At 39.8% G+C, this 13,103-nt stretch overlaps 1 protein-coding gene across 4 annotated transcripts in view; it reads left to right on the forward strand.

The window, feature by feature from the left end:
* The window catches only part of ECPAS (Ecm29 proteasome adaptor and scaffold), a 57,939-nt gene that overhangs the window by 28,185 nt on the left and 16,651 nt on the right, over positions 1-13,103 (forward strand). For all 4 annotated transcript variants that reach the window (XM_039733225.1, XM_039733224.1, XM_039733223.1 and 1 more), the window contains 12 exons: positions 102-236; positions 2,205-2,370; positions 2,782-2,954; positions 3,424-3,525; positions 5,287-5,410; positions 6,309-6,454; positions 7,347-7,401; positions 8,143-8,257; positions 9,157-9,222; positions 9,468-9,585; positions 11,333-11,500; positions 12,360-12,439. In XM_039733225.1, the coding sequence (XP_039589159.1) occupies positions 102-236; positions 2,205-2,370; positions 2,782-2,954; positions 3,424-3,525; positions 5,287-5,410; positions 6,309-6,454; positions 7,347-7,401; positions 8,143-8,257; positions 9,157-9,222; positions 9,468-9,585; positions 11,333-11,500; positions 12,360-12,439 (1,448 nt within the window). The remainder of the gene's footprint in view (positions 1-101; positions 237-2,204; positions 2,371-2,781; positions 2,955-3,423; positions 3,526-5,286; positions 5,411-6,308; positions 6,455-7,346; positions 7,402-8,142; positions 8,258-9,156; positions 9,223-9,467; positions 9,586-11,332; positions 11,501-12,359; positions 12,440-13,103) is intronic.

Genomic DNA, 13,103 nt, shown 5'->3' on the forward strand with positions numbered 1-13,103 from the left:
TCTCCATGATAATTGTCTGTGTGTATTGAAGCTCTTTATGAACAGACTGGGTAAGAAGCTGCTTCCATATTTTATGGCCCTTTTTTTTTTAACTCCCACAGAACTTGATGAACACTAACAAAGAGGAAATGCGTGAGCTTGCAGCCCTGTTTTATTCTGTAGTGCTGTCTACCATGTCTGGAGATGAGCTTAAGGCATCCTTGGAGCAGCTGATCAAGATGACAAAAGACAACCATGTAACTACCTTCTTCCTTGTCTGCTTCTTGTTTTTTCTCACATAATGTAACTGATAGGATATTTGAATCTCACCATGTGTCCGGGATGTATGAACCTTAATCTGGGTGTAAAATTAACTAACTGGCTTCTGGTTGGATGTTGAGAAGGGATTTTTGTTGTAGGTGAGTGCAACAGATCTTTAAATAAATTAATCTCTGAAGCTATTGAAGTCAGTAGGAGGATTTCATGGAGACACGTCCCAAGCAAAGTTCTGTCATGTATTTAACCAGTTTCAGTCAGCTAAATAGCCACATCTCATGGAGTGGTAATGGATTGCACTACCTACTTCATACTGTTTACCTGTTCCTTATTCCTGAGCACTCACAGAAGAAAAGAAAATTTTTTACTTGTTAAATGTTCAGCTCTTCCCCTCCTGAGCCATAGTCACCTACTGGATCCTCACCACCTCAGCATCTTGTGCTGTGTTAGGGCTGTGCCTTCTTCCTTCTTGCCCCACATGGACTGCTCAGCAGGCTTCCACATCTGTGTCTTTACATGCTGGGTTTGCCTGCCTTCCCTTCTCCAGCAGCTCCTTTTGCTTCCCCTTATCTTATTTCTCCATTTTGTCACTGCAAGCATGGAAAAGGAGTCCTGGAAACAAATTGGTCGGGTTTCTGTGCTGGTATGTCTTGAATCCTGTGTGTGAGGGAAAGCAGTAGTATTTCTAGATTCTGTTTCCCCAAAATGTTTTTGTATCAGTCTCTCTAAAGGACTTAAGGCCACCATTTTACATTTCAGGTAACAGGCTGACAAGAAGTGCTGATTGCTTTTTGTTGTAGTTAACAGACGTGATTTATTTTGAATCTGTGAAAGCTCCGCGTGTGAGCCAAAGCCATGTCATTGCTCAGTTTTGTGTAGGGCACAGCTCCTGCAGTCATGAAGCCAGTATAGATGGGTCCCAACCCCCGCCACCACTTTCAGCCCCACTCACCCATGTGAACCATGAAAGGAAAAAAAAGCAGGGTATTTCCATGCCTTTGTGAGTCTGAGTCAGATAGAGCTCTGACTTCCTGTTAGTGTACAAAACCACTTGAATTTGTACACCTAGGGGTGATGGTGATCCTAATGTCTCAGTAAGGACTGCAATGTGAATGGATAATTAAAATGGAGATGGGGGAAGGATCCATCTTCTGCTGGCTTTGCTGCAGTGAGACCACATCAAGGCCTGGTGGCCAGGCTAGGTTGAGGATCCCATTGTGGCAGCACAATTGCACTGGTGCAACATTTGTAGTGTTAAGAAACAAGAGGTATGAACTAATCCAAGCTTAAGCTCCTGTACCCCTCCCTTTGTTTTTTTCTCCAGCTAGGCAGCATTTGAGTCTCACAGCCTTGTTTCTCCACAAAATCCTTTTGCTAGAATTTACTTATAAGAATAAAAATGGTCACTAAATAGTTCCAGCATCAAATCAGAGAAATTGGCGTTCTTGGGGACATTTAATTGTATTGATGAGATTTCACAATTTGTCGCCTGCCAAGCTGTAACGCCCTTGCCTTCAGCATTGGCCAGGTGTGAACTCATTCTTAGCCACGCAGATGTAGACTGGTTACCCTGTACTGCTTTTTACCTAAGCAGTATTACCATTTTGTCCCCTTAGTCTGAATATGTCTGGTTTTAAGTAGAGACAATGTAGTTTGGGGTTTTTTTTTCCAGTCTGGCTACCAAAGGGTAGCTTTAGGAATGTGAGTGCTGGTGATAAATTTCTAATCTGTCTTCCTAGATCTCTCTTAAGTTTTGTTAATGAATCTTAAAGAACTCCTTGCATCAGAGAGCACTAACAATGTCAAACTCTGTTGTTTTATAATGCTCTGCATTCTTTAGGTCACCTTCTGATCTGGCTTGTCCATATGGGTTTTTAAATCAGTGCTTTGTGCAAAGTGTTACTTACTTTGAAAATGAGATTTTTTTGCACTGTTGGTGTTGTCTGTAGAGCCCGGAAGTCCAACATGGATCCTTGTTAGCTTTGGGATTTACAGTAGGAAGGTACTTGGCCAAAGGGAAAATCAGAACAATGGAGCAACGTGACATAGAACAACCAAATACTTCAGTCATGCCGGAGCAAGAACAACTTATAAAGTCGACAACAGAGACAATAGGTAACTTCCTGCCTAAGACTTTTATGCATGTAACAGTTGGTTTTTTTAGTTTACCCCAGGCTGAGGATTTTTCTGAGATGCTCAGCCCATAGATAGTTTAATGCTGAGTTCAGTTTTTGTAATAGAATTTACAGCCTGTAGGAATATAATCTGATTAGATGTATGGCCATTTCAGTAAAACCTAGGTGTACTTCATAACTTGCAGACCAACACAGCACAATCAGGAGTAATAGTATTGCCTAGATTCCTCTCAATGTCTCCTTTCGCTCCTGTTTTTTTCTAACATAATCCTTCCTACTACCTGTATAGGAGATTAATGCTTTGCTTCTTGCATGGATAAAATACAAGTGCCTGTCCACTGCTAAATGATCATACAAAATCTGAGTCATCCTGGTTTGCTTTTCTCTCTAGGTTCTTTTTTGGACAGTACTTCTCCCTTCCTTGTGGTGGGTGCTTGTATGGCTCTTGGGGAGATTGGCAGGAATGGCCCCTTGCCCATCCCCAACGAAGGAGCAGGATTTACAAAGCTGCGACTTGTTGAAAACTTACTGGCTCGAATCCCTTCCAGCAAGGAAACAAATAAGGCAAGATTTTTGTAGTGTTCTTATGATTCCTGCTCATTTCTTGAATGCTCACTAGGTATATGTATTACATGCCAAACTCAGCCTTGTTTTTTAAAGGAATTAGGCTTTTGTTGACTTTAGTGAGTTGGCTAGGGTCTAGGTGTTTCTAATACTGTGTAGCACTGATCATTTGTGCTTTCTATAGTCATAACTAGGGGCTTAAGAGATGAAAATATGAATGGTCTTCATTTTAATTCAAGAAAAATGGGAATGTCTTCTTTTACTTGCACATAATCCTCAAAGATAACAGGACATTTGTTCTGATCTACTTTGGAAAAGAGGTGCACTGATTGGTGTAATAAGCTGCTTGCATGTAGATCTGATACCTTGAGTGAAACTTCAGCAAGGGTGAGAGATAATGGGTTTAAAGTGCATCTTATGGACTTAAAGGAAGGTTATATGATGGTATTATTTTTTGTTTGTATTTAAGATGAAGGAACGAGCAATACAAACATTAGGTTATTTCCCAGTGGGAGATGAAGATTTTCCCCACCAGAAGCTACTACTGCAGGGTTTAATGGATTCTGTGGAGGTGAGACACTATCAGTGTATTGTTCTTTATACTACAGTGAGTATTTCTCTTCGGGTGTTTTTTATGTACTCTAGAGCCAGATTTACAAAGGGAGTTGACTTTTTGTAATAGTGCCTCTGGGTTTTTTAAAACTGCCTTGAAATTGAGAGCAGAGATAGACTTGGGGCTGGTAAAAGGTTTTATGCCACCGTTTGAAAACTTGCTAGTCCAGGTCTCTCGTCTCAGTCTGAGCAGATACTCACTCCCCTTCAAGAGGGTTATGGATTTTTTTTTGTACACTCTTGTATACAATCTCTAGAGCTTATATTAATGAAGCCTTAGGCCTGCATTTGGCCTTCAAATGTACTCTGAAATAAATACCTCTGAGCTACATTAGCTAATACGACTTACTTGAATTAGAAGTTCATAGCAATATATGTATCTGTTGTCCATCTGAATTCATTATTGAAATACACTGCATTCTTTCATGTACTTCAGAGCTTCTGTACATATTGCAATATGCCAGATAACAAAATTAAATAAAAAATGCTTTTTTAGCATTTTTCATTTGCAGCTTGTTTTGCCTTCCTTGATGATACTGACATAGGATTCTGCATGGTAGAAGTGGCTGTTGAGTATCAGACAGGCATGCTTTGCTGAGTGCTCCAATTCTGATGTGATCAAACAAGAATGGTTTGGGTTGGAACGGACCTTAAAGGTGATCTAGTTCCAACCCCTCTACTGTTGACAGGGCAGGGACACTTCACACTAGACCAAATTGCTGAAAGCCAATCCAGCCTGACCTTGAGCGCTGCCAGGGTTGGGGCATCTATGAGTGACCTCTACTAGTGCCTCACCACCTTCACAGTAAAGAATTTCTTCCTAATAGTTTGTCTAAGCCTGCTTTCAGTTTGAAGCCTTTAACCACTACTCCTATGACTATACTTAGAATACTAAAAATACTGAGAATACTATGTACCCAAACTTCAAAAGATGTTTCTGAGTGCTGTGTTTTTCTCCTGTAACTGCCTGGGGACATTACAACTTCCTTTATAAAAGGTGTACTTGAAAAAAAGCTATTTATCTTAGATTGCAGGAAGCTAAGGGCTTAATTCTCCAAGAGTCTGAGCATTTTGTCCCTCTGGAGCATAAGGAAAACTGTCTAGAAGGTACTCAGTGGTTATGGAAATGAGTTCTTACAACATGAAATTCATTATAAGTACTGACAAGAAAGTGGCATATCTTGTTCCTGAAGGCTCAGAGGATAGTGTAAGGAGGACAGTGAAGTAAGACAAGTACCATCTGAATTATTTTAATGTGAAAAAAGGTTTCTGCATCTTTTAAGACATCAGCTTCTGGATGGAATTACAGGGGACTCTTTCAATACTCCCTATTATAGTAAAGCCATATAGCCAATTTTCACTAATCACTATGAGCATCATTTTAACTTTATTTTCATTCTGTTTAATTCTTTTTTTTCACCAAGTTGAGCTTCTGCAGAGACTAGTAAATACTTTGTCAAAGGTATGATTTAAAAAAAAAAGTGGAAATTTTAACTTTTACTATTCATTTCAGACAGTTTGGCATTGCCTCATTTTCCATCAACTTCAGTGGGTATGAGGTGCCGCATAGTCTCAGAAGCTCACCAGCAGAGTGATGTTACTGTAAATTGGTGCTGAACATTGGGACTGGGAAAGAGACTGTGGTTTTGTGGATTAAGTGCCAGAAGTTTTGGTGTATGCTTTGTTAGTACTGTCAGTGATGCTCTGATGTGTTTTTCAGGCCAAACAGATAGAGCTGCAGTTCACTGTTGGTGAAGCTATTACCAGTGCTGCTGTTGGAACCAGCTCAGTGGCTGCACGGGATGCATGGACAGTCACAGAGGAGGAATATATCCCTCCTTCAGGTAGGTCTTCCTAATGCAGGGGCTGGGTTGGGAAATGTCTGGGCTAACACTTGGCTCCAAGCTTCATTTCTGTGGTGTTTGGTTAATAACAGAATACGGAAGAGAAGTTTTGTGTTTATGGTTATATACAGGTTGTTTTAAGTCTTCATGTCAGTCTGCTCAGAGGGCAGAACACTTAATTCATGGACTGTTTAAATAGCTGCTTATGTAATTCATTGCCACTTGACTCTGTGGTTTTGGTTTTTTTTTCTTTATTTGTTTGCCATGTTGAGTTTTGGGTTTTTAATACACAAATCTTTTAAAATACCACTTTGAACCATGAACAAGAATATAGGGCTATAAAATAAAATTGCAAGTGTTTTCCAATAACTTCAAGTGATACAATTAAGTGAAATTTATGTGCAGTAAATGCAAAAATTCTATTTAAGGACTAAGATTCTGTACCCATTGAAATACAAGTGTGACAAAAGGCTAGCTCCAAATCAGGCAACTGTAAATATCAGTGTCAGACCTGCAAACACATGTTTTAGTTTGGTGAGAGTGGACTTAGATGTGCGGTGTACAGAAAGGTGAGCGTGTGGTAAAAATGAAACCTTGCCCTTGCTCCAGAAATTGAGTCCTAACAAAAAAATAATTTTTGCCCTGAGTCTTAGGCAGTGTGAATGGTACCTCTTCTTGGCCACAGGCTTTAAAACATGTTCATGGAGATTTAGGAGGATTCTGTATTTCTATTATTTATTCTACTATTATTACTTTCCTAGTGACTCCAGTGACTTCCTAAATAAGCAGAGATTAAGGTGTCACCTGAGTGCTCTTGAGTTCATTAGGTTTTTCATTATTTGCATTAAAATGAGTGTGGACTAAGTTCCTCCCCTCCACCTTTATTTTTTTCACATAGATTTGAAAGTGAATGATGTGGTGCCCTGGGTCCTAGACCTTATTTTGAACAAGCACATCATCAGTCCTAACCCACATGTTAGACAGGCAGCTTGCATCTGGCTTCTGTCATTGGTGAAAAAGCTGAGTACCCACAAAGCAATTAAGGTAAGTTATATGCCTTCCCATAACACTGGCTCCTTTCCCGTATTTTTGCCTATCATCTTGTTTCTGTCCCTTCCTTGCCCTTCACTTCTGTTGTCTCTTTTTTCTCCCTGTGCTGGTACAGTCCTTACTGAGATCTTTTTGAGACATGGCCTATCTTTTGTTTCTAGAGGAACAGACGATCTGGCAGATGAACAAGGGTGTTTGTCACCTTTGTAAACATCTGACTTGCATCCAAGTCAGAGTAATTTCAATGTAAATAGCTGTTTTAAGTTGAAGTAGCACTACATCCTCCATTGGGAAGAAGAGTTTGGTATCTGTACAGTGTATAGTGCTTAGGATTTATATTTGGAAAATATTTGAGAGGTCTAGGAGGGGAAGAAGAAAGAGAACAGAACTTATGTGTTTCATGGTGTTTATCTTTGGTACCTAAGAGCAGTTAGAATGTGCTTCATGTATTGTGTATTTTTGGTATGCTTTATGAACCTTATATTTAAAGTGCTTGTCCATAATGAGAAAATGTGAAAACTCCTATACAAGGACTAAATAAAACATTCCCAACCAAAATGTCCTCCATCTGCATAGAGGTACTATGGACTGTGATGGAATCAAGTAACCATTTTGTACTCTACAGATATTGATAAAGAGCTTCGGGACAAGCTGCTCTGCAAATGTAAATTTTTATATATAAAACATTGCCACGTATTGCACTCATCTAAACAGTGCACCTTGTAGGGAGGTTGCAAAACTCACCAGTTTGGGATTGGAGAAAGCCAGTCAGATCAAATTGTGTAGATCAAATGGGCAACTCCATTTGTACAGTAGCCTCTGTTAGAAACTTGCCTGGAGACCAAACAAAGGATCCAAAATAATGTCCTCTTTTCTCATCTTACAGTCTCATCTCAAGGATATTCAAAGTGCATTTGTTTCAATTCTGTCAGATAGTGATGGTAAGTACTGCTGCATCTTAAAAGATATGTCTTTTTGTGGGCATTCAGCAGGCTGGAGGGAATCTTTCAACAGGCATCAAGTCAACTACACTGTGTCAGTCCGCATTAAAAAAAGACTGTAGAAACTCCCCGTTTCTTATCTTAATAGGAATGATTCCTTTTCTAGGCATCATGTGCAGAGATAAGAAGCACAACTTTTTTGTGCGTTTGGCTAAAAAGCACACTGCATTTGCCCCTTCAAACTGTAGTAACAGAAGTGGTGTTACGTCAGCTCTGCTTTGGGCAACAGGATATGTATCTGCATGAACAGAAACTCTGAGAACTCTTTAAGCTAGCACATTTTGGCTTACAGCTCTCCCCATGGCAGCTACTGGAAAGAGTGGCATCCAGCAGCCTATGCAAAGCTCGCTGAAACTGAAGAGAGTCGATTTCAGGTGCCACTAGCATGTCAAAATACCTGTGGCTCTTGGAACTCTTTCTGCTGTTTCAAAACTTGCAGTAGCAATAGGTATGTGATGATGTCGCCTAATTTGAAGGGGTTTATGCCTTCAGAACAGTTTGCAGCTTCAGAATGCAAAGTTTGTGTCATGGCAGACTAGATCTGCACTGAAATGGAGAGCTCTGAAGTCCAATAGAGCCATGTTTGCTATGTCCTGATTTTGGTTGAACCTTACTTTTGAAATTTGTGTAGTGCTTAGTTACATGCTTATCTTGAATTTTGCTTGGTAAAATCTCTTACAGAGCTTAGTCAAGATGTTGCTTCAAAAGGTCTTGGGCTGATATATGAACTAGGAAGCGAACAGGATCAGCAAGAGCTAGTCACTACGCTCGTTGATACCCTTATGACTGGGAAAAGGTACAGTGAACTCAGAACATAGTGAGAGAGTACTCTGAGTTATATGTCTGGTGGGAATAAAAATGTGCGTCTTTTTTGTGGAAAGAGATGTTTTGGGGTCAAGGGCAAGCCAATAAGAGTCAATCTGAACATTTCTTAAATCAGCTTAGAGTATTTGGTGACTGAAGTTGTTCTGGTTTTGTTCCATTCAGCAAAGCTTCAAAATAATATCCGTCCTGATTCAAGAGGTTCAGATGGGTTAGGATTTGCTTAGATTTGCTACTTGCTGCGTTGTGTAATTGCAGAGAGCAACGACCACTCTGCACGCTGTGAATGTTGTGGAAGAAGTGACCTGCTTGTGCTGAAAGGCACCTTTTGCTAAGGAAGTGCTGTTAATGGTTGCTTGTCAGCTTTAGTGTGAAAAATGCTGGTTTTACAAGACTCATGGCTAGAGATCATGTTGGTCAGTATTGGAAATGCTCTTTAATGTCTAACCTGGTGTAGGTTTGGCCACTGAATCATAAAAACCTAGGCTTGGAGTGTAGGGATTCATTGATGGTAAGCAGGAAGAAATAAGGTGAATGGAAACGGTATTACTTCATTTTTAAGTACAGATTTGCTGTCCATTATTTAGCTCATGTCTGGACAGAACTGAAAAGTCATCATTCAGTGTTGTGACTTTCTACCTTTGCATAGCAAAACTCACTTGCTGTAATGTCTTCTTAACATTACATGTGATACAGGTAAATGACATTCCTTGCAGTGTGTGTAGCTTTGCCCACCTGAGTGCTTTTTGTGGGATTGTAATGAAAAAAATGTGAAGTTTTTAAGTTAATAAAACTAAATTACATGTTCTGTAATGTGCAGTGTATTCATCTGTACAGTTTGGTAATGCTGATACTGCACTTCTTTTCTGTCAGAGCCAAACATGAGATGACTGGAGAAACTGTAGTATTTCAGGGAGGTCTGAGTAAAACGCCTGATGGGTAAGTTTACTGATAGTCTCTGACAGAGACACAGTCAGTGCTGAAACAGGATTCCCTAAAAAATCTGCTTCCTGACATTCTGTTCCTGCTTGTTCTCTAAGTTACTGTAACTATTTCTGTGTAATACAGATGTGCTACTCATTTTTTTCTGCCTGCTTTACAATGTGAATTGAATATAGCTTTAGGTGTTGTAGCATTTGTCTAACTAAAAATAGTAACACTGATTTCCCTTCTGCTTTTCAAAGTCAAGGTCTTTCTACCTACAAGGAGCTTTGTTCACTGGCTAGTGACCTCAATCAGCCAGACCTGGTGTACAAATTCATGAATCTGGCCAACCATCATGCCATGTGGAATTCTCGGAAGGTAGTGCTCCATTTTCATACAACTTCCATTCCCACTGTGAACTCTGGAAACAACAATCCATTTTTCTATTCCTGGTTACGTGTTTTATGAATAACTGCATGTGTTGATGCTGTGATATTAGTCCAAGGCAAATTTAGCAGGCTGAGAAGAAAGTTTAGGATTACTTGAAATTCTTAAAACAAAACTTTGGTATTAGAGTATTCATATAATCCTACATTCCCCTCTGAATTATCTGACATACTTTTATTTTTTTTAAGTGTGTTTAGAAGGACAGTCCTTAATGTGTTCATTAAACAGTGATAATGTTTTGAAAACTGGATGAATTTTTGGATGCCAAGAAAAGTGATCTTTTTTATTTAAGGAGGCAGAGTAAAAAGTAACCAGCAAGTTGCTAAAAAGCACTGTTGTCAAAAAGTATCACTTTTTAACGCAAGTTTTGATGTTTTGAAACAGCTGGGAGCTTTAGCAGAGCCAAAATACTGTTGGATACACTTCCAAGTGGAAAAAGGAGCATCATAAGTTTGAAGATTTAGGTGTACTGTTTAGAGCTTATATGCAGGACTCTTCACTGGCTTCACAGAAGCATGGAAGAACTTGTTTTGAGTTCCTGACAACACCACTTAGTGCAAAAAAACAAGTCCCAGCTTTAACTTTCATCCAGAGTTTGACAATTCAGCACCTCTCAAGACCTCCCTCAGCACTGTGACTTCATAAGCACAGGAGCATAGTTAGGTTCCCGACCCTTGTGGAATTTCTCCAGCCCAGATGAGTCAAGAAAATCCACTCAGAAGGTGTGGATTGGGCTTTGGCATTTGAAGAATTGCAAAATCTTTTAAGTTGAAGGGAACACCTGGAAATCTGTGCTCTAAACCCCGCACAAGAGCTAAACAGAGCATGCTGTTCAGGGCCTTGGAGGCCTTGCTTTTCTTTACACTTTCTGCAACTTCTTGCTTTTCATGGCAGTGGTCCTAACTGAAAATGTGTCTTTATTGCTGTTTTCTAGATTAACCCAAACAACACATCCTGTCCTTTGAAGTCCCTAGTGTGGGGTTTTGAGTGGCAGCTTTTGAAACTGCAAGTCAGAAAACAGGCAGTCATTACAGGCAGTCACTGCACTGCCTTCATTGAGTAATTTCTTCTTGGGCTATCCTGCCAAATCTTGTGGTACCTCACAGGGAACCGTCAGTTCCACTGTATTAGAAGTGACAGTGGAACTGACAGTGTTGGAGAAAGAAAAGGTCATAGAAGAATACTGAAGTTTAAAGTAAATATGGACAGATGCAAAATTATAATCCACAGAAATTTCAGATTTTAGAAATAAGGTGGCGTTATTTTGTTTTTAGTTTTTCAGTTCCTGAGTTACTCTAACTTTTCTTAATCAGCAGAGTTGTAAGGAGGCAGTGGCCCACCCTCACCAGTTTAGCCAGGAAAGAATCTCTTTTGGAAGAACGTATTTAAATCCACATACTTTTAATTCACCAGTACTATTTCTGCAAATGAGATGAATCATTATCTTGCATTTTAGGTTGGAAGAAAGTTTTGAAGTAGTATGTTGTCTGCTGAGTGTGAGATTACTGTGTTACTGTAGCTGTGAGGATGGGCTGATTCTAGTACCATTCTAGACCTTTTGATCTGGTCTAACTCTGAACCATGTCCGTCAGCTCCACCCCTGACTGTGGTGTGCCCATGAGCAATAACTGGGTGAATGGACAATGTTTCAACAAATACTATTTTGTTGTTATTTCAGGGAGCAGCTTTTGGTTTCAATGTGATAGCTGCCAAGGCTGGAGAGCAGCTGGCTCCATTTTTGCCCCAGCTTCTTCCCCGGCTCTACCGTTACCAGTTTGACCCCAACCTGGGCATTCGTCAGGCAATGACCAGCATTTGGAACGCGTTGGTCTCTGACAAGTCGATGGTGAGTGACCAGCAAAGTGTGGCAAGGGGCTTTGCTGCCAGCCAGCAGTGTATTGGAGATCCTCATGGAACAGATGCATTTTGTGAAAGGAGGGGCAGTGCAGAAAGGGGTGAGGTACTGCCCTGGAAAAGGAGGTACCTCATGGATGAGGTTGCAGCTTGCACAGAGGTTTTGCATTCTCATATGTGAAAGGATTTTGCTGACCTTGTTTGTGCAGCCAGCGTTAAAGTTTATGACTTACTTAAAACGAGTCTTTCCACTTTGATGTTGCTTTGACACTGCTTATGATAAGTTTTTCATGAATCCTTACAGCCTAAGATGCCTTCCTAAAGGAAGTCCACCAAAATATAATTCCTCAGTTTTTAAGTGGGTGGAAGCTCATGGTTGGAGGCTGTTCCATCTGTTTGGAGCCTCCTCCCAGGTGTATTTCAGGAATAAGCGATTTTCATAAGATGCCCTTGCACTGGTTCTGCAAGGCTTGGGATTGGATTTGCATTTTTTTCTTCTAGGAAAGCTGATCTTAATGTGAAGTTATTCATTCTAATTCCTCATCAAAACACAACTGCTTCTTGAGTAAATACATGCGTGGTGTTGCATTTTAACAGTTCAGCTGATAAAGGCCTTAGGGGACTTTTCTTGTTGCATCTTTCACAATATTAAGCACTAGAGCAGTGCTGAGAAAGGTGTTTCAAAAGCACAGTCAGAGAAAGTTTGCACAGCACTGGCAAGCATTAGTTCATCTGATATGGCTGAAAGCAGGTTGTATTGTCCAAATGGACTCTTTTTTTTTTTACAGAGTATTGGACAAGAATGCACAGCTGTACTTGTTTAATGATTTTTCCTTTTTTTTTAATTGTAGGTTGATAAGTACATGAAGGAAATTCTTGAGGATTTGATCAGTAACCTAACCAGCAGTCTTTGGAGGATCAGAGAATCCAGGTATTGCTGGGAAAAGTATTGGGTTTGTCTTTGGACCTGGTTCTTTTCTCTTGTTCATCATAAACTTGTTAACCTGAAGAGGCTGAGGAGGAAAAGAGGACTTATCCTTTCATCAGGATACAGCCCAGCCTTGTAGCCTGCCCTTGAAAGTATGATACAATCTTGAAGCTATTTGCCTGAAATTTTTTATTGCATGTTGCTTTATACTAAAGAACATCTTCTGAAGAACGAGTTTTCTGGTTACTAGTTCTTGCCTATCCTTGAATCTGAAATAATGCTTTCTCTTAGAAAACCTTGTCAGTCTGACAGTTATGTGCATGGTAGCAGGATGCCATTTTTAATAAACTGCTTTTTATTTTTAATAGTTTGTAGCTATGCTGTATTGAAAATCTTCATTTTAATTTCAATTCCATAATTCATACCGTTTTGGTTTCTTCTTACTGTATGCTTAAAGAAGAGCAGACTAAAACAGTTTTGTCACTGGAATGTTTTGCCGTAGCAGTTTTCACCACAGCAGCCTTTTCACCTCCTATCACCTGTTTCAGGTTTTACCTGAACGAGTGAGCATTTTTTTCTCTGCCAAAGCAGACATTCTTGTGACAGAGTGGATTTAGTGTTTGGGAAAAGTAAGGAGTTTGAAATAGTTCTCACTATTTATTTATAT

The sequence above is a fragment of the Passer montanus genome, unplaced genomic scaffold, assembly GCF_014805655.1.
Source record: "Passer montanus isolate IOZ18808 unplaced genomic scaffold, ASM1480565v1 scaffold85, whole genome shotgun sequence".
Classification (NCBI taxonomy): domain Eukaryota; kingdom Metazoa; phylum Chordata; class Aves; order Passeriformes; family Passeridae; genus Passer; species Passer montanus.